Source organism: Aristolochia californica, unplaced genomic scaffold, assembly GCF_029961685.1.
Source record: "Aristolochia californica isolate CCGP_79_NKW_82.1479 unplaced genomic scaffold, dmAriCali1.0.hap1 SCAF_12, whole genome shotgun sequence".
Taxonomy (NCBI): domain Eukaryota; kingdom Viridiplantae; phylum Streptophyta; class Magnoliopsida; order Piperales; family Aristolochiaceae; genus Aristolochia; species Aristolochia californica.
The window spans coordinates 27,266,637-27,289,041 of record NW_027181793.1 but is presented as its reverse complement, the minus strand read 5'-3'; the positions used below and the strand labels follow the sequence as shown (position 1 = coordinate 27,289,041).

Here is a 22,405-nt window from a genome sequence, read left to right as displayed (position 1 = left end):
TTCTTATTCATTTATTTCATACAAGTGCATCCATCTTTATATACAAAGTTTACAGGTAATTTTAACTGGTCTCTCGGATCATCTTCGAAGTTGTTGTTGCAGAGGACTTCTTCCTATGTTTTTACAGATCTGGAAGACAGTTCGATGGAAGAAGAAGTCCTCATTTAGATGATCTCACTCTAACAATCCCCTTCAAGTTGGTGTGTATAGATCTCTAGTGCTCAACTTGCCAAGTGAGTTATAGAAGTTCTTATTGTATACTGTTTTTTTAAGTATGACAGCCAACTAGTATTTAGATTTAACAAACGAAAATTGAATTATCTTTGCCTCAAGGTTTTGCTTGATGAAGTGTTAATTTACTTTCATATGTGTAGTCCGATCATGCTGAATCGGGTTATGTGAAATATCAATACCAGCCTTGTTATCGCAGAATAAGTCCGTCTCATAGTTTGGGCCAAAGCCAATTTCGGTTAATAATCTCCAAAGCCAAATAAGCTCACAAAGACCCTTAGTCATCCCACGAAACTCAACTTCAGTATTTGATAACACTACCACCTTTTGTTTCTTACTTCTCCAAGTAATTAGGCTTCCTCCAACAAATGTAAAATAACCTAAGGTGGATCTTCTATTTGAAATATTCCTTGCCCAGTCAACATCTATATAACCTTCAACCCTTAGGTAATGGTTTTTTGTGAACATGAGTCATTTCCTAGGGGAGGACTTTAGGTATCGAAGAATTTGATTCACGACATTCATATAATCTTCACTTGGATAATGCATGAATTAACTTATTACATTTACTACATAAGCGATATCAGGTTGCATATGAGAGAGATAAATAAGTTTCCCAATCTACCTCTGGTAATTTCCTTTGTTTGTTGGCACTTGGTCTGGGTATTCTCCAAGTTTGTGATTTGGGATTATTGGGGTATCTATAGGCTTACCCTCCAGTAGTCCAACTTCTGATAATAGATCTAGAATATATTTTCGTTGGGAAAGAAATATGCCTTGTTTGGACTTAACAACTTCAATTCCTAGAAAATATTTGAGTTCTCCCAAATTTTTCATCTCAAATTCTATTGCCAATTGCTCTTGAAGTTTTTCTATTTCTTCTGGATCATTTCCTGTTATGATTATATTGTCTACAAACACTATCATAGTTGTTACTTTACCTCGTTGATGCTTTAAGAATAAAGTATGATTTGAGTTACTTTGTTTATAACCATATTTTTGCATTGCCAAACTCGATCTCCCAAACCACGCTCTAGGAGATTTCTTCAAGCCACATAGAGTTCGTTGGAGTTTGTACACTGTCCTTGCTTCAGAATTTGCTATATATCCTGGAGGAACATCCATGCAGATTTCTTCCTCAAGAGCTCCATGGAGAAAAAACATTTTTAACGTCAAATTGGTGTAATGGCCAATCAAGATTAGCTGAAAGAGATAAAAAAAAAAAAAACTCTAACAATATTTAATTTGGCTACCGATGAGAATGTCTCTTGATAATCCATTCCATACGTCTATGTATATCCTTTTGCTACCAGCCTTGCCTTGTACAGTTCAAGTGCTCCACCAGATGTGTATTTGATGGAGAATACCCATTTACACTCCATTGTTTTTTTACCTTCAGGTGAAGGAACAAGACTCTATGTCTGATTTTTTCATTAATGCCTCCATTTCTTCCTTCATGGCTTGAACCCATGTAGGGTCTTTCAGAGTTTCATCAACACTTGTGGGAACATGGTGTGAGGAGAGTTCATTTACAAACTTCTTGAGGGGTTCAGACAATTCTTTTGTAGACGCATAATTGGCAATAGGATATTTTGATTTTTTTTCCTTTCACTTCGGGGGAATATCTATTCGGTGGTTTGCCCTAATTGCTCTTGATAGGTAATTCATAGCCAATCGGAGTAGCCATATCATTAGAATTTTGAGATGTAACAAGATTACTTACCTCAATGATATTCTCAGGAGATGGATCGTTGGATACTAAGGGGAAGAGGGGTATTGTTTCATCAATTTCTAAGGACGTCTTCTTTGGATTTGGTTCCATAGTGGTTGTTGTATCAATGTCCTTGAACCAGTCAAATGTCATCCAATTCAACTCTTCTTCTCGTGTCCCCCTTTAAAGAGAAGAATTGGATGTAGCGAACGAGTAGAAAGTTTCGGATTAAAGAAACGTGACATCTATAGTTACATATGTGCGTCGAGTAGTTAGATCATAGCAGCGGTACCCTTTTTGATGGACCACATATCCCAAAAATAAACATTGAATGACACACAAATCAAACTTTGAGTACTGGTTTTTGTGGATATTAACGAACACAATGCAGCCAAAAAATCGAGAGGGGAGCATCAACACTGAGGTAATGAAACATAGTTTGACAGGGCCATGTTAAGTTGAGTCTAAGGTCCATCCCAAAATGACTAGCGAACTTAGGAAACCTCTTTTCTAACTAATAAACTCAAAATCTTTGTATTCACTAATAAATGGGATTATTCCTTAATACTCCCCCATATGTGTAGGCTCTCTTTTGTGGCTTTATAAGTGGATAATTTTAGGTGTAGGCCTTCTTTTGTAGTTCTACAAGTAGATAGTTTAGGTGTAAGCCCTTTTTCGTGGCTTATAAGTGGATAATTTAGGTGTAAGCCATCGTGGCTTTACAAATGCATTATTTAGGTGTAAGTTCATAAAAATCTTTCTTTCTTATTATTTATTTTGTACGTACATTATAATTATATACAAAGATTACTCGTAATTTTAACCGGTGTCCAAAGTTTAATGAAGAGACTTCAATGGTCACGCCATCAATTATGGTGTCCTTCGACTCGATCGTGACACGGTTGACGTCGTCATCTGTGAGTTGGTCCTCGTAATTGAGCCCATCTATGGCTTCTGTCCTTAGTTTGCCGCTCAGTCAAGTCCTCCTTCTCCGCCTCCGGTTCCCAAGGGAGTTAATGGTGATTACTGGTTGCCATGGCGGTCATGAAACTTCCTGCATCCAGCATTGATACTACACTCATGTGAAGTATTCTCATTCCTGACAAAATTGCAAAAATTCTCTACACTCATTCCATGTTTAAAAGGAAGTACACTCCATTTTCCTTTTAATTATAGAGAAAATTCAACATTTTTTTAAGGATATCTTTGTGAGGCCAGTCTATGGGCGCTTCCTCTTTCTCTTGCTTTAGCGGTCAGCTTCCGGTAACTGGAAACTAGAGCGCATGGCCGCACTCCCCTGTCTTGACAGGAAGTCCTTTATTTCACTTCTCCAGCACCATCACCTGAAATCTCCTCAATTTTGACTGCCAACAGTATATTGGTAGGACCTGTGGTCTGTTAAAGCTAGAAGAAGATATCGTCGATCGGAGAGGCCGGGACAGAAAAGACGATAATAATAATTAGTAGAAGAAGAAGTCCTCTCTTCGATCCATGGACTCGCCAAGCTCCTGGGATACCTTGCGTAAACAGGTACGAAATACTGCGGAATTTCGCTCTCTTTTCGGACCGCCTTATGGCTCAATTTTTTATCTGTTTATATAACTTCCAATCCTTTTTTGTAAATATTTCTTCGATTTTGGGTTCGATAAGAGGAAAGCAAATGTAGCAGTTATGAATTCATCCTCGCAGGATGCTTTAGGGCTGTCGGTAATTTCGGTGATGTAATGCGCGTGAATAGTTTTTGAATTTTGCATTGCTTGAGTGCATATGATTTGCATATTTCCTTCCTCTACACAGTGATCGAGTGACTCCATTGGTCTCAGTTACCAATTCCATGTATTTCCGGATATTTACTGAGTGGTTCTATTTTAAGTTAATTTCCTTCAATTTTCACAAATGAGAACCATCTGTCCATATGCTTTTTAGCATCAACCCTTATGGATGGATCGGCAGACTAGGATGCAATGTAAACGATGTGATGAAAAGTTGGAAACACTTAACAAGGAAAAGAGTGTCTGGGACGACTGTATAAGCAAAACATATTATGATGGTAATATTAGATGATAATTGCTAAGGGTCAATTCATTACATAACATTCATAGAAACTATTTCTAGAGAGATATTATTCAGGTAGAGCGGATTGATCTATATGTCTTATGTCAGGTGCATACTCTCATGCACTCGGGTGCCAAACACTGAAGAATGCACAATTTAGTACCCCCTTCAAGAAGAGGAAAATTGGAGCACGAAGAGCTGAAAGCAACTGAGTGAAGACTCTTTCTGCCTCCAACAGCACTAAACACTCTTTGACAGAGAATCAATCCTTCCTGCTGTTATCTTCTCGATCAGATTAATAAAATAAAAAGTAGACACAATCTATGATAGGTGTATCTTTATGAAACATAAACTTTAAGTGAAGCACAGCTTAGAAAAAAAGTTATATTACAAGCAATTTGGTTCCATTGTGGTCCACAAAGTCCTTTGGGTTGTTATAGTATGCTTTTCTTTTTCAGCTTGCCATCTCTTCCTTTTAGTGAAAGAAACACTCTTAAACAATGTAAACATCCAGTTACTTCCAGCATGGCTTTTTATGAGAATACGTTGTTTTGCTCACCATTAGTAATAGTTTTTTTTTTTTTTTTCGAGAAGGGCTTTTGCATTACTAGTTGTGGTTTCCTTGCTATATGAAGACAACCAAAGCATAACATAAATCAATGAAATCAGAAGAGATGAAACTCCCGCATTAATTACTTATCAAAACCTACAGAAGACAAGAACTCCACTCAATACAGACTTCTATTTTGACTCTTCCTTCTGGAAACTAGTGTCATCATCACATGCTCTTCTGTCTTACTACCTCTCCCTTTGTCTTTGCTGTTAATCATTATACCTAATTTGATATAATCTCTTCAATTTTCATGCATTTATTAATGTTTTTCTTGATATATTGTGAATAGAACTAAACTTTGCTCTCCAAATTACCCAAAAAAGGATAGTTCATCAAACAGTAGATTTTGCTTAGACTCAACGTGACAATAAATGTGACAGATGTACCCAGCAAGAAGTGGTCATTTTCAAGGTAATAATTTTTACTTGTATGGACAAGATGAATCTAGCAAGTTGAGTTTCGGTGGGCATCATTTTTTTATTCAAACAAGTGTCTGCTTATGAGAGTTATAGTTTTCTGTTTTAAATGCAGCTTAGCTTTCCATCCTTTGGTTTGTTATTAATTAGCTTTCTGTCTTTGGGTTTTTTATTTATCATGACAAGGTGTTCTTGAATGGAATGATGATGAATAAAGGCAGAGGTGCCATTATAACTCGTATGGCATTTCTACTATTTCCAGTTGGTAACATCACAATTAGTAAACATTGGGAGGATATGAAGTTAGGGACAGAGGTTAGCAGTGGCATTACCTGTTTTGATATAGTGTGCTTCTTATGAAAGGAGCTAAATTAATAGGAAATCCTTGGACTGTCTCCTGTCTCTGTCTTTCAGTCCGTGCCTTTTATTTGTGAAATAGGTGCAATTTCTTTTGAGTGTGTTATAGTTATTTATTGAGTATATCTCTGGTACTTTTCTTGACAAAGATTATAGAGGTGAAGAGTGGTCTTTGAAACTTTTCTTATTCTTCTACCAGTCTGATTGGTGTTAGTCACCATTTAAAGAAATAATCGGTATTCTAATGGTATTAAACTAAGATAAGGAGAGGGAACAGAAATAGGTGTAAGGGAGTCTGAAGTGGTGAAACAACTTCTTTTGGCATCTAAGTACTTGCACATTTCTGATAGTTCTTAGAAGGTAAGATTCTTAGTATAGTCTTCTTAATATTAAGAAGAATAACTGTTTAAGTGTCAAGACAAAGTTGGGTTTGATGAATGTCAAAGTTATGTAGAAGTCTCTCCACAAATCTTCTCGTGTCACCATTTTCATTCAGCATTGAATTTAGAGAAGAATAGACCAAGATAGTGGTTGAAGAAGGGGCATCAGCAGGCATCTTATTAGGAGAACCTTTGTTTGGTGTGATCGGTGTACTCTATTATGTTGATGAATGTTTGTCTTATCTTCCTTGTTTCTAACCCTTTTCTTCACAGGCAAGGGACTACAGGCGCAACTGGATGACCATGTGAACTCATACCGCAGATTAGTTGCTAAAAATTCTGACGGTTCAGAAAATTATCTGAAACTGGTATTGATCAACTATTGACTCAACTTCAGCAAGTAATATTACAGATGCAAGCTTGGGTTTCATCAGGAGGATCAGAAATCTTTTCACATACTTTTGACTTGGCATCAAGAAATTTTACAAGATCTTACACAGGTAATCTTGTTCTCTCAATCATTACTGAAACCTGAGGGTGTAGGGTTGATAACCCTGTTTAGAAATGCACGATGCCTGGTCCCAATTTTCAAATACAACCACAAGAAGTTTGTTCTTTAAAAGGAAAAAGAAAACTTTCTGGAAGTAATGAATGTGGTATTATGATGCTAACCCATTCTTTAATATGGCAAAGTGTAGGAGTTTTTTCGCCTTCGTTCCAGCCTTAAAGCCAAACAGGAGCATGCGTTACTTCTTCAGGATTATAGGGGGTTTAATATGGGTCTAGAAGCAAGTGGTGAATATGAAAGGCAAGCACTGCTCAAGGAACAAGCATTTTTAAGCCGAAGTACAGGACAGGTATCTTGAAGCAAAGGGTTATTTCAAGTAAGTTATTTATGTTGGGGTAGCTTGGATATGATGGATGCTGTGTATTTTAGGTTTCCTTGCTTTACAATCATCTGAACTACATTTAATGGCCTTAACGTTATTCGTGTGCTTATTTATGGATGATAATTAGGGTATGTTATGAACTTAGACTGCCAACCAGGGCTAGAAGTGGATGAATATAGTGCTATTGTTCATGACCTGATGAATAACAATTTAAATGATTTCTTTTTACCATCATCTTTTATTTGGTAAGTGGAAAATTCTGGTCACCAGCTTCTGTTTTTCTTTTTCTTTTTCTTTTTCTTTTTTGGAATGTTGATTATGCACATATACACACACACACCTTACACCTGGTAAGACTTGAACCAAAAATCTCACACTAGAAACCCCCATGTGGCCATTGAGTCAAAGGCCCAAATCACACCACCAACAAATTTCAAAATTCTATTTAGCTGACTCAGGTGGACAATTTCTTTATCTTCATCATTACATGCGCGAGTGCTCTTTTTTGTTGTTGTTTTAATACTGCTATGACAAGAAGTAGAAAGAACTGCTAATACATTTAATTTCTTTACTTAATCAAACATGCCATGGCTGGAGATACTCTAGAACTAAGAGATGTGATCATAAGATGATATTATTTGTGTGAATTCATACATCAAAAAGTTTAAGAAAGAATTACTATAATTGCATGCATGATTCAGAAAATTCTCTTTACTATGCAATGCAAGTGGAGGAGTGCTCTATTTGCAAAAGGACATCATCCGTTGAATCAACTCTAATCAAGTTAAAGATATTGAACATCCTTCGGAATTTAGTACTTGATCGTGCTTGATGATTCAGTCCCCCCCCATTTGCCAAAATTTAGGCCAAGCTCATGAACCCATTCTAGTAGACCATTTGGACCTTTTTTATTTAGATTTGGGATGTGAATGACTTTTTTTTTCTTCTTGTGAATGGCATGCATTTATGAATGGCTTGTATTTCCACATATCTAGATGATATTTAAAGTCAAAGTTTGAAATAGTAAAGCATTTTTATTACTGATCTGAAACATTACTTGCCGGAGAAATAGGAGCAAGAATTATGACAGTGTAAAACTGGATGATGAACAATAAATTTTGGAATAGTTGTGATGAGGGATGGGACCTAACCTTAAATAAGTAATTTGTGCATTTGCTTTAATTCATCAGAAACAACATGGTTTGCTCTTGGCATTAGTAGTTGTCCATTGACTTACGAAATGCACTAGAAAATCTTGGAAATGAAACAAGATTATGATACTTCCAATTCCCTATGGATTCTACTGAATGGTGTTGGGATTCTATTCTCTCTTCCAGTGACATTCTGTGGTGCCTTGAATCCTAGCATATAAATCTGCAATTCAAGATAAACTTTGAACCGCAATTTCTGCACAATGAACATGTAAATGTACTCACAGGGGATGTTCATGGCCGTGTTGGTGTTTCTTATACATTTCCATTCTAGCTTCTTTGTTTATCCACTGATATGAATAGCTGATCTTTCCAATAATTGTTTAACTTATTGTAATATTTGTCAGATCGTTGTGACGATTCTTCTACATTGCACTACTAAATTATAGCTGCAAAAATGAGTTCATGATGTCTTGATATTTGCTAAAATTTTACTTTCATGTTTATGATGAGAGTTATGGATATTGTTATAATACAGTTTTTATTTGGATCTCTTGCTCTATAAAATATACAGATTTCTGCACAATTTATGCATTGCTGTAGCTAAACAAAGCTCACCTCTTCTTATCATTTAGCATTTTGCAACATCAGATTGATAGTGTGATCTCCCATCCTCAAGCCACACTTAGGCACTTGTTCTTCAACGCTCAACTTTCAGTGGGATTGGCTCAAAGATAACCAATGTCAGCAGCCGCCTACCATCAGTATGTTAGTTTTTCTATCCCAAAGTCAACTTATTGAGCAATCTTAGGGTTTTTGTTCGTCTGCACAATTTGTGCAGGTAATAAACAAATGGCTTAATTGTGCAGGTAAATAACATCCTTTCTGCAATCAAGAGGAGAAAATCTTTGGATACCATTATCTTATCCCTTGTTGCAGCTGTGTGCACATGTCTGATTTACTGGTTGTCCAAGTAAGCAGGTATGATATTAGATATCTAGTGACAATTTCCAATTTAAAAAAAAAAAACTTGTGTGGGGAATGTTGTTCTAATATACTCATGTTGGCAAGAAGGTCAAGTTGGCAAGAAGTTCAAGTTCACAATTTTTTCATGTTATCATGCAAAATCCTTCTCTAACTCTTAATTTTTTTATTATTTATGCAATTATGGCTCAAAAATAATGTTCTTCCCCTGGTCTGATGTTCCTTGGCCTCTCTTGATTTGTCATTTAGTGTGCTTGCTTGTTTTCTTTTCAGCTATTCTTTCACTTTTCAGTGGCTTTCTACGCTTACTTGTCAGGAGGCTTATCTTTGTAGACCTTACAGGTAGTCCGAGTCATATCCAACTTGTACACAGGTAATATCCAACATGTTTTCTTCCTTTTTGTGTTAAGTCTTGTAATAGTGCCAGATGTGGGTTTCGACAGAGCTAGAAACTGCTGGTAAAAAAGAGTGGTCCTAACGATTTGTAAGCATATTCCCTTTATCTTGGCTATATCTACTAGAGTTAGGAGTTGGTCAATTCATACGCTATCACAATCATATTAACTTGGCCTCCTACGATGATGTCTGTAGGGGACTACTTTGTTTTCTTACCTGGTACTATTCTATGGTAATATTCATCAATAAGCAATAGTTTTTATTCAGCTTTGAGTTGACTCAGGGTAGTTGGCTGCCATCAGATGGCTGCATTTTATCCAATTATTCAAGCTTTACTTATGAGGCTTCCCGAGTGATCGAGTCACCCTACTTCACTTTCTTTTGTCATGTAGCAGCTCCATTGGGCTCTTATTTCGGGTAGAATACTGCTATAAACTATGTATTGGGCCAGGATGAATGAGTGGAGAAGGCAGGGAAGCATGTTTTGGTTTGGCAAACCAATCATGGAAGTGCATCTGTGGCTGCCGCAGAGGCTAAAAGAATGTTTAAAGATGGGTTTGGTTTTTGAGTTTGATCAAGAAAAGAGGAAACGTTGCTTTCAAGCCCTTTTGTCATTGTGGTAGATGAGGTAAGAGCAGTGGATGTGTGATAAAGAAAAGTAGTGAACAGTCTTGGACAAGTGGTTTGAACAAATTGTAAACAATACAGTTTGCTTATTGGTGATGCGAAAGTGTGATTAGACAAGGTAAGTGCGGTGATTTTGGATCATTGCAACTTCTCTCCTGCTGTCGCAGTCCAAGTTTTCTTGTCACCTATTTAAAAATAGCTTAGAAATTATGTTTATCTGCAGCTCTGATCGTGATTATTCCATGATTTCTGGTTCAAAAAAACAGTCTTCTATTATTGGTGCAGCCTTGTCTTCGCATGTTTCTTTGTGGACATTTGGACACGACTGACTGGTTGTCATCTCACTAAAGTTTGTGTTTCGAGAGAGAGAGAGAGAGAGAGAGAGAGAGAGAGAGAGGGGGTGACCGTGGTAGTGGATCTCTAGTGTTTTCTGTATGTTGAAAAATTCATTTCTAGATTCCATCATCTATGATGTCTTCTTTGGAACCCTTCTAATTTGGCTGCTCTGCCCGACACAGTCAAAGACCAGAACGCAAAAAAAAAAAAAAAAAAAAAAAAGTGGGGGTTGGAAATAGAGATATGAGACATACAAATCCACTTTAAGATTTGATGGAATTTGACTAGAGAAGCGAGAGATGATACATGACAAACGAACAGGGAAAAAGCCAACAGCACTCATCTCCAATTATGTCAGGCCACTCTCACTGTTTAGTGGACCTAAGTTCCTAGTAATAATAATTTAAGCGGAGACACTTATCACTCCTCCCAAACTCTTAGTCTTAGAGAAGTGACCGTGTTATTATATTAAGTAGGGAAGCACTAATGAAGCAGCAACAAGAGGAGGTTCCCACCCCTTCTTGTCGGCCATTTGTTTCCGTCTCGACTTTAAGGCGACATCACTTGCAGCGACTTCATTCGTCTCCTTCGGTCGCACAGGAATTTCATCGAGCGATTGGCTCTTACCCAATAATCCCAATGGTCGTGCTTCTTCACGGTACTGGTACAGTATCTCCACAATATCAGAAGAAAATTTTCAAACGCACGTGCACCGAACCAAAAACACCCATTTATGGAAATAAAAAAATATCCTTAAAGAGGGGGAGAAGACGACCAGATTTGTCAGAGCAAGGAAGCAGATTTGGTTTGGGTAGTCAGAAGTGGAATCTGTAAAATGGAATCCCCTAAAAAATTCATCCCAATCCGCTCCGCCAGTTCTACAGCTTTATGAGTGCATTTACTGGTGGAGATACGAGAAGCCATGAAATCTCGGGGCCACGAATGGAAGGACAGAAGGGAAGCAAAAGGAGCAACAGAAGAAATAGTGGGAAGTTTGCCTTTGCCCCATCAGTCTTTTATCTTCCTCGGCATGCTAAAGAGTAATAAAGGAAGCTCCAGATAGATATCCAGTGTAGGTGTAGTGCGAAGTCTGAGTTTTGGGGCCGATAGGAGAGTACAAAAAAGGCGAAAGAAAGGGCCTCACAGGTTTCCTTGTACATATCTGCTCCTTCCTGTCTTTTGCTTCATCAAAAAGGGTCTTTGCATTTACTAATATAAGCAAATGTAACTGTAAAACAGGACATCCTTCCATGCATAGAGGTTTTGCATTTATGTATCGTCACTCCTCGCCAAGTATATAATCACTCTCTCAATTTCTCTCAAAATCGACCCAGTACAGAGACATCTGCACACAATCGACAACTTAACATCGTCTCTTTTTCGTTCGTTCGTTCTCTTTCGGATGGAATCCCTTTGCACAGACCCGAGTTTCTCCGAGACCTCCAGCATCTGCAATTATACGGAGCACAAAATGAAAGAGAAGGTCAGAGGTGATTTGCAGCAAGCCGGAGCAGAACCCAGGTTGGTCTTGGATCTGAGCCTTTCTGGCAAGGACTCCCATCCTGGGTCGATGCTGGAACTCAACCTCATCGATCGGTTCAAAGAGGGTCCATCGCAACAGCCATCCTCGCCCGAGTTCCGACCTGCTGCCGCCACTCTGGGGGCTACAGAAACCGAGCCCCGAGTCTTCTCCTGCAACTATTGCCAGAGAAAATTCTTCAGTTCTCAAGCCCTCGGCGGCCACCAGAACGCTCACAAGCGGGAGCGGACCCTAGCCAAACGGGGGCAAAGAGTGGCCGCCTTCGATCACTATCCCTACATGCACCCTCGCTACCCGGCCAGCATGTCCTCTCTGCCGCTCCATGGCATTCACACATCACAACCAATCTTAAGCGAGCACAAGGGTTTTCAGAGACCCCCGTACTACTCTTCCCTACCGCCGCCAGGCCTCCCTTACGGCCACCACGGCTGGTCTAGCCCCTGGATAGACCAACAGCCGACCATTGGCAGACTCGCAACAGATATCCCCGGAAGCAGAAGTGGCACCGCCAGGTTCGATGATGGCTCCTTCGGATTCCGCAACTTCGGCGTCCCCGCTGCAGCCGTCGCCGAGGAACCGGTTCGTGGGTTTTGGATGGGTGGTAGCAGAGTGAAGGCTGCTACCCAACAAGAAGTGAAAAAGCTTGACTTATCCCTCAAGCTCTAGTCTCTCAGTTCCTTCTTCAGTTCCTTTTTCAAGTTTTTTCCAATTTTATTTTTTTTAGCCTTTTGTTTAATTTGTTTATTTTATTTTTTTTCATTCATAGCATATTAGTTTGGCGTCCTGTTAGTCTTGATAAGATAGCGAACAGTGTAAAAAAGAGGATAAGAGTTCTTCCTTCATTTTTACAGTTGTTAAACTTAGATTCAAATATAATGATATTCTCTACCTAGTTTATGATTCTGAGTCTGTTTCTGCTCCTACCATCTTCTCGACATTTCGTATTCTGTCCGAACTTGGCAGAGAAACAGAAAGCACGAAACCCGACTGATAATTTCCATTTCTAACCCAAAAAGGCAGAAATGGAAGAATACATTAATGGCAGTGTGCTTTAAGAATTAAGAAACTGAATCTAAGAATCCCAAGGGACATGGTTCACAGGTAGGAGGAACCTGGAGTGAAAAAAGAAAATTCAGATTTAGACACGTTCATTTTTATCAGTGGAGCCGTTGGAGAGCGACTCTTCATTGAACGAAAGAGGATTCTGTCCAGCGAATTATTGTCCGGACTGCGGAGATCTCCCGTTTCCAGGTTGATCTGATAAGGTAATGAATATCCGGAATTTAAATCGCGTCTCCTCTCAAAAGTCCAAGCACAGCATCTAACTGATACACCGATTAAATGGGAATTGAACGCAAGCCCGCATCATGTGGAGAGAGACTCGATTTCAAAAGGTGTGTTCTTGCACATGTCTTCCCACTGTCACCGAAGACGAAGTCAAGTATTGATACAGTAATTTAATAGTTTTAATACATTTTTAAGGTGAACTATATGAAAAAAAAAGCTGTATTTTAATGAGATTAGTGGGTTCTCTTTGGTTATGATTGTCAACTTTGCTGTTCATGTTTCTAACTCTTCAAATTATTCTACAGTAACGAGTTTTTTTTTTTTTTTTTTTGCCATTAACTTCTATCAAAATATTATTCACCTTCCACCCACAAGAACATGTTTTGTGCAATTAAGGGAAGGAAGATTGAGGTGGGTCCTTTGCCTCATTTGAAAAAGAATGAATGGGCATCAATGCAATCCATCATATGAGCATGGCAAAAACTAGTCCTGAGGTGGCTCCCAGAGATCTAGTTGGGGATTTTAGCTTGATCATCTTTTAAGATTTCCTCTCTTGGAGGGATGCAAGTCTCAAGTAGCTTCCATCTATTCTTTATGATACTTTTATCTCCACCGCGTAGTGACCAACAAAGTTATATGAAAACCACCAGAAAAGATGGGGTTCATATATTGAATACCAAAAGGAGGATTTATAGGACCCACAAGGACTTTGTTTTTGTTTGTTCCCACCTGGGTATGTAGGGTATCGGACACCAAAGATGGAGGCCAGGCTGATCTACACCATTCACCTTGCTGGTTATATCGGCTGAGATAATATCCTTCAAGACTAAGAAAACTTTTGGAACTTCCACGGTTTACCCAATCCAACCTAGGGAGTTAAAAGAGCTAGGAATGACAGCCATTGTCTCCATATTAAAATAGCAGAAGAAAACATCGTGGAAAAGAGGAAAAAGGATGATTGTAGGAAAGGGCAGAGTCTTTTCCTGCATCCTCTTGGGATTTGCTGTTGGAAAATTCACCTTCATTATTAGTGGATTGCTGCAACAGCTCCAGTACACGGGAGCAAAACAAAAAATGCAGAAATGAAGAGAAAGAAACCAACACCAACAGTTCTTTCCGGCCAGTTTCTCGATGTGATCTGTCGACTCATTAACGCACAGGCCCTTGATGTCGGCAACCAGATCTTGAAGAGCTCATGACATGACGTTAATGGAGGCAGTGGTCACAAATTGCTTCCAACCTTTCAAGTAAATAGTGCCCAATAAGAGTGGAAACCACTTTCGTATAGTTGTGTTTTTCAGGATTCAGGATTCAGTATTAGCCCAACCCAAAATTCTGATAAGACAAAATTCTACACTAGAGCTGACAGCAGATTGACGAATCATGAAAACCAAGATTAAAAACAGATACATACGTAGAGATAAAGAGTCGGCCTACTACTTGTATTACAGCCATGCTGACATGACGATTAAACAGAACTTCTGAGGACTTTCTATTCTTTAATCAATCAAAATGCACAATAGGCAAAAGAACCACAGCATGTTGAGGCACGTGATGAGGTCCAATGAAGAGTTGCAAACGAAGACCAGTTTGCTCCAAACAAAAAACCTGGGGCTCACAGACACAAGGGGTGACCTCCAAGCACGTCCTAAATTCATGGACATCACATCTGCTTGGCTTCTAGCTAAGTCTCGCCAGCAGCATGGATAATTTTAAGTCCCTCAAAAGGATACTTCCAACAGTTCCACGCAGAAAAAGTGAGGATCGAAAACATGTAATCGCAACTAGCCTCAAAGTACATGACAGATGAAATATGCCAGTCCCAAACACCTATCCCTGGTTAGAAACCATGCTAGTGCCATCTCACAGGTTGAATCAGGTAATCCAGAGTTGTCCTCTATTATCATGAGCAGTTTTTGAAGCCAGAGTGGAAGAAGAAAACAAACAAGAACCGGATGAGGTTTGCTTATATATGCTACCAACATAGATTGTCACTAAAAGCGAACAGGCATACCATATAGCAGTAAAACCATGCAGCATTAAACATTTATCCGATCCTCAAAAAAGTCTTGGGTACCTCTTTATGAAACGCTTCATTCAGAAAAAAAAAACTAAGACATTTTTGCGGCATCTAACAGGTGACATGAATGTACAGATCAAGAAAGCTAAAATGTTGCATTGCCGACTGGCAAACATCTTCCATGCGATTGAACCAGAAGTGCAGTAGAATTAAGCCTAAAGATACTCAGCTGAAACAGGCTCCTTTTCTTTTATGGTAAAGGAATGTGCCTGCAGTCAAAAAGAAGCAAGCTTAACCACCTAGCACATTTTACCTTCCCAAGTTCACCAATATGAAGGTTGACCGATTGATTAATGAGGTATGTCAATACAAAATGAGTCCTTCCTTTTCTTCATTTCTGTTGAGCAAAACTGCTGCACAAATGAAGATAAGAAACCAAAACCAAACAACAATTCACATTGGCCAGGTTCTCGATGTCATCAGTCGACACATCAACTAATATCCATGCCCTCCTGTCAGCAGTGCAATCTTGGACTTGAGGTTTAGGGCTTAATAGAGATGCTCATCACCAACTAGTGTGGAGTAAATAAACATTAAGGGTGAGGAGTCAGACTTTAATGCTGCTGTATACTTTCATGCTTCAGCATTAGCGTAAAAACCAAAATTTTGTAATGGGCTATTATCCTTCTATCTGATAAGACAAAATTACACGGCCCAGCTGATGGCAGCCAAACAAGTCACAGAAGAAAAAGTTACCCAGAAGACAAAACATACATAGAGCCCAACAGCATGGTAGGGATCAGCCTACTAAAGCCATATTGATACGACAATCAAAACCTGAAGTTTCTCCAATTTGATCAATCAAAATGCAAAATGATCCAATCAAAGCATATGAAGAGCCCATAAAAATAGTTGCAAACAAAGAACATTCACATTCCGGGCATGACCTTCAAGGGTTCATAATTCCACTTCAGCAGACATTGTTGGCTTTAAGCATATTCCTGCCAGCAGTATAGATATATTTCTGGCACGAGATTTTAGTGGACTGAGAAACAGGCCCACTCGAAAGATATTTCCAACCAATATATGCAGAAAATAGTCAGTTTATGAAACATGGACGCACAACAAGCCCTTAACAGAACATGACAGATAATATAAGTCAGATCCATACGGAGGATACCCAGCATACACAATATCTGTTCCTGGCTAGAAACCATGCAAGTGCCCATTAATCAGACAGAACTAAGGAAATCCAAGGAGTCGTTCGCCTTTCTCAGGAGCAACTTCTGAAGCAAGAGTAGAGAATCAAAACAGGAAGAACAAGAAGTTTGCACAAACCAGCTCCCAATGTTGATTGTTTTGTTTTTTAAATAGTGCTGTCCCAACGTTGATTTTAGTAAAGCTGATAAGATATCTGTGTGAAAATTAATAAGATGGTGCATAAATTGGCATGAATGAAATGATAGTAGAATTCACCCATCTAATCCTAAAAGTGATGCCTGTTGATGGAACCCTTCACTCAGAAACTGCTAAGACATTGTTACCACTTCTAACAGTGACAGAACCGTGCACAGGAAGAAAGCCACAAAGTTACATTACCACTGGCAAATATCTTCTACGCAATCTAAAACAGAACCACAGCCAAATTATGCCTAAATTTTAAATCCAGAACAGATTTGGATTTTCTTTTATGGCGAAGGACTTCACCTGCACTTAAAGAGGAGAAAGCAAACTTACCACTCAGCTAGTTACCCTTCCTCGATACATCCATGTGAAGGTAGTGACACTGAGTTAAGTGATAAGTTAAAGGATCAAGTCAATTAAAACCATATTATTATTTTCTCCATTTCTTTTCTTTTGAGCAGTATAATTAATACGGATGGAAAATGTGGCATATTAATTGTGTCTAACACATAAATGCCAGTGAATTTATGAAAAACATTCATGATAAATGCAAAGGAAGATTTCTTGTTCAGCCAAAGTGAAGATTTTACACTGTCCAAATTTCCATTGCTGATTTGTCAGGTCCATCCGAATTCATGAGATCACAGAAAGTTCATAGATAGGGAATCATAAAAAATGCATTGTAACCAACATTCAAGAAATTTGAACGCATTAAAAATATTTACCATTATAAACCCATTTATTACAATCATGTGCAGTAATAGAAAAAAGCAGATTTAAGAAAAGACAAGAAAAGGTAAATTTGAATCTCCTCCTGAAAGCAATTATCATACCATAATGGGTAGACATGAGAAAAGATAGTTTATAAGTGGGAAGAGGAGCATAGATTCAATGGAATGCTTGCAGTTAAGATCTAATCACTGCAAAATACAAAGTAGAGGTTGATGTTTTCTTCCTATGGAGAGAGAACCAAGTTCTCATTAGGTACTTAATAATGCACTTCAATAGCAGTTTGTTGTCTCATTACACTCTCTCATTGTTGGAGACGCCTATCTTGTAGATTTAGTTGATTTTTTGTTCTCTTCTCTGATGTATTTTTTTATTATCTTTCTCTTTGCTTTTTTTTTTCCTTCTCTTCTTAATAATATTCTCTTCGTTTTCAAAAAAACACATCCTCCTTTTTCCATAAACCAAAATAAGCAGTCATACTTCCTTTTTTTTTTTTTAATCTCTAACAGTACACATCCACAATTATGTCCCAGGCACTCTAGTTCAAACCAACAGTCTAACACGAGCTACACTACACTTCTTCAAATCTCAAGATCCACCAAAATGAAATTATCACTGAAAGAATTTTAAGTTCAATGCTTATAACAGTCCTGAAACTTCTTCCTTTTCTAAAGCCAACAAAAATCGAGGAAAAGCAGATGTATGGAGGACCCACCATAATACCCATTTATAAGATTGATTGTAGCAACAGAACTTTCTAAAACTATTTGACATATTCTCTACTGTGTCTGTATCTTAATCTCAAACTCTGAGGCTCATTCAAGTAAACTCTATCTTTTCACAGAAAGAATATTGTTGAGGGAAATACAAATAGGCGTAGAGGAAACTCTGCCCCCTGCCATCTCTGCCCCTTTTGCTCTCTAACCGACAAGAATGTGCAGCACCTCCTTTTGCACTGCCATTTCTCTTGGAGCGTGTGGACTAGAATTTTGCAGCGCATTGGCATTAGTTTCTGTATGCCAGAGCCCGCCAGTCCTTCTTGAGTCCTCCTCTGCCCAAGCTGGGACGTTTGCAGATCTCTGCTTGCCTTGGTCACATCCCCAGATGCTTTGGCAAGAGAGAAATAACAGGCATTTCAATCTGAAGCTTTGATCCATTGATGAAGTAGCTGAGCTAACCGTCGGGCACATCTCCTCTTGACTTCATTCCAGGAAAGACTTCAGCTCCTTCAGCGGCATTTCTCTAAGGACCAATTAGCGTTGCATTGCCCAAATGACTGGAAGCTCTCACCCTCCATCCTGTCCCCTGGTCCCCTCCTCCCCTTGGTTTTACAAAGCTGAATTTTGACGGGAGTGCTAAGGGAAACCCAGGGCCGGCTGGGTTTAGTGGCATTTTTCTAGATTCCTCCGGTTCCATTTTGATCTCTTATGCGGGTCCTAAGGGGGATGCAGACTCCACTGCTGCTGAACTCCTCGCTTTATACCATGGGATTGCCATTTTTTGAACATCTTGAATGCCCTCTCATTGTCGAAGGTGATTCCAGCATTGTCATCCAATGGTGCTCCACTACTGCAACTCCCCCTTGGCGGCATTGGCATGTTTTCCATTGTATTATTGACCTCGTCTCCAACCTTACTTGTAGCTGGTCCCATGTTCCCCGCTCAACCAACTCTTTGGCTGACGGTTTGGCCAAGCACGGGACCTCCCTCCAATCTTCTAGTTGTAACAGGAGGCCTCCTTTAATGTAGTTTGTTTCTCTTGTTAAATAAATTATCACTTTTACAAAAAAAAAAAAAAAAAAAGGAAAATACAAAGAAACTACTGTGTTGAAATCAAATTAATCTGAAAGGCAAGACAGAAAGTAAAACATGACCACATCCATTCTTTTCCTTCAATGATTTCCCAAAATCATGAGGAAACAATATTGAAAAACCAGGCAGTGAGGGAATTGTGGGCCCCAACAATTATTGGCTATCAGAGCCAAATTTATATGCACTAGTACAAGTTGGTTTGTTATCTTTCTATGTTAGCGACATCTCAGTCTAGTAAAATCAATCTATTCTTAGTTCGGTTTAAGGGCGTTCAGGTGATTCTAATTTAATGTGATATTGCTAAATCCCAAGGAAAGAGTGTATCTTCTCCTTTCATGTGGTCAGTTTGCAGAACAGATGGCTTCAAAGCTCCATTTACTCAATCCCTTTACAATATTGTCTTCATCTTACCTTCTGAATATTTTCATCTTTCTTTCACCATCCCTTCCTCTTTTGTATAAAATTCTACCCATTCTACATGCAATTTAGTCATTCCTATAGCCTTTTTTCCTTTTCCATATTCTTTCTTCATGTGTAACACAAACAGCATAGTCCTGTCTCTAAACACCTCATTTTATTTGCATGAAATATTTACATATTAACAACCTGAAACATAATTTTTACACAAAATTATCCCCAATAAAAGCCCAATTTTGTTAATGGAAGTCTTTCCGAAGAAGGATAAGGTTAATCCCTTCTTTTTGGTTGAAATCAATTAAAGTTTTGAGTTGGGAAACTAATATTACTTTGTATTTTTTTTCAATATAAAAAACAGTAAGCATGCCAAAGCATAACTTTGGGATTCTTTATTGATAAAATTTACTGAATGTGTCCATGAATTATTTTTAACAGCATCAATGTTGACCATCTTGCTCATTTCATCTGTTATTTGAGAGAAATTCAGACTACATTGCATCAAATTTTGAACATGTTGTTTATTCAATAATGAATGTTTATCCCTCAACAGGAGTTCCAAATCTATAAGCACAGCTAATGTTCACAGCTCCAGCCAAAACCAAAGGAAACAAAAACAAGACATGGACATAAAGAAAGAAATCAAGAAAACGGCCATAGAGAGAAAATAAACTTCCAGCAAAAGGAGTCCTGGTAACATTTGCTGTTTCAAAACATATTAATGTGCCTTAAAATACAACTTTTGATAGTAACATTTCAGCAAAATTTGTCAAAGCATGACCTAGATCTGATTGCCAACTCCATTGCCCAACGGATGGACTTTCAGAAAGGCATGATACACAAGTAGACACAGCATAGCCAGTGCCAACACCAGTAAAACCAAAGTTGGGTTTCCTTACACAAACCCCAACTCAAAAGAATGGCTTACCACCGTCAACAGCAGCAACAGACGACTAGGCAGGGCTTGGTGGCACAGACAGGAGTCGTGTAAGCACGGGGGGATACAGACCAGGCGCTGGTTCAAGCACAGGGGCACGCATAAGCACATGAGGGCATAAGGCAATGAGCACAGGCACAGGGTAGTTGGGCCGGCAACAGCAGCTGTCTAGCTGACAGGCTGGACTGTTCAAAATTTGAAATTCGAATTTTGATCAGTTCAAATGGTTTTGAATTAGATTTCTTGAGATTATTTAGAATATGTGAGAAAATGCTTGGTTTAAAATTTGAATAAGGGGCAATCTTCTTGCTTAGGTGGCAAGATTGTACTGGGTACATATAGGATAGGGATATATCCTCATTTTGCATATGAATAGGTTTTGTAAACTTGTTTAATTCATCTTTATTTTCGTGCAAAGAAGTATCCATTCATTCCAAAGCTCATTTCTTTTTCTTTCCAAGTTCTTCCTTCTTGTTTTGAGAGGCTGACTAGCCTATTTTGGTCTACAGTAAGCTAGGCTGCACGTTGTGGGTTTAGGAGTAGATTCATGGCTCAATCAACAGGAAGCTGGCAGCATGACATCTCAGAAGATAAGACGAAAGTCTCTAAAATTGATTCTCGTACAAAGCTCGAGAAAATGGAGTGTCAATACTCAAGTTGGGAAGAAAAGATCCAAGAAGTGGCAAACATTCGGTAGCATAGCCTTGATGTGATTCAAGTGTTGGAGGACGTTCATAGTGTCATTGCTTTCTAAGTCAGATACAAACAATACCCTGGATGAGATGAGGAACGAGTTGGACGAGATAGCGATGAGGATGGCTATTTTGGAGAAAGACATTCTGAACCACAAGCCTACTTTCATCTGGAGTCTAAGCTGCATGTTGTAGATTTAAGAGTGATTCATTGCTTACTCTAGTAGCTTGACAATTGGTATACAGAGGAAACATAGACCCATTGAGAACAAGGTGTGCTAGGCTTACTTAGCAACTAAGCCCAACATACCAGGTTTTAGATTTTAAGGCCCTATGAGCCCAAACTTGGACAGCCTCAAGCACTGGGGAATGAGTGAAAGAGCCTAAACCTGCATACTTAAAAGCCAAAGTCAAGTTGTTTAAATTGTGCACCTACTTCATACGAACCAGGTCTTCGCATAGGAAACCTCAATTTGAAAGCAGACAAGGGACATTTAAGGAACGTGGTTTACATAACAGTATTAAGGTAAACTGAAAATTCAGCACATAAAGGCCTTATTGTCGCATAAATCTGTATCCGCCAATCAAATGTACCAGATACATCAAGCAACTGAAATGATTCACCTAATAACAAATAGTATTGCCTAACCATGTAGACGAGTTCCAATGAGACTTAATTAGATTAAAATGGCATGAACATGGAGGAGGGTTTACACTACAAAGAACTTGAATTTCTCAAAGAATTTGATTCATTTGCACTAACAAAGTCCACATCCATACTAATACAAGAAAATTGAGACAGTCAAACATGCTGTACATGTTCTTGGCCATAGGTTGTGCCAGAAACACCAATTTATGTGCATAGCATTTGTCAAGATGATCCAGAGCATATAGAAGATACAACCTTATGAGGAGACTTATTCAAGGAAAGTGAAGAAAGCAACTTAGAAGTACTATAACTAGTATGTCCTTTTTTTTGGAAAGTCACCAAAAGTCAAACAATGGGAAAGTTGGCCACTATCATAGAAAGTCAGAAATTGCCTTTTTTAGGAAAGTCACATTAAGGAAAGCCAATTGTTAGATTACAATTTTCTTCTTTAGTAGTTGTTTGCTTCAGGAAAAATTAAACTTTCTTTTCTATTCAACTAGTATTGTGATGCAGTACATTACGATGTGGAAGATCTAGCTGAGGAATATCTAAGGACAAGAAATCAACCCAAAGTCATTCATGACTATGAAACAAGATGGAAGAAAAAAAAATCAATTGGAAAGGCTTGAGTTTCCTAGTCTAGGACAAGTTCCAAGAATAGAAAGTCCTACATTAGAGAGTTTCTCTAAATTGCACTTTCCTATTTCAAGCTTGCTGAAATTAGAAATTTTATTGGACAAGGAACTTGCTTACTTTATGTGAAGCATCACTCAAA

The 22,405-nt window shown here is 38.5% G+C and overlaps 1 protein-coding gene and 1 pseudogene across 1 annotated transcript; both read left to right on the top strand.

The window, feature by feature from the left end:
- The first annotated feature begins 4,990 nt into the window (after nt 1-4,990).
- LOC137946814 (Golgi SNAP receptor complex member 1-1-like) lies at nt 4,991-10,645 on the top strand (annotated as a pseudogene).
- A 904-nt stretch (nt 10,646-11,549) lies between these two features.
- On the top strand, nt 11,550-12,353 carry LOC137946813 (zinc finger protein 1-like). Its single transcript, XM_068793109.1, has one exon. It carries the CDS (start codon nt 11,550-11,552, stop codon nt 12,351-12,353), a length of 804 nt encoding a protein of 267 aa, XP_068649210.1.
- The last annotated feature ends 10,052 nt before the right edge of the window (nt 12,354-22,405 follow it).

What these genes read in the sequence shown, in the direction of transcription:
- LOC137946813 (XM_068793109.1), top strand. Translation starts at nt 11,550, where the DNA reads ATGGAATCCCTTTGCACAGACCCGAGTTTCTCCGAGACCTCCAGCATC.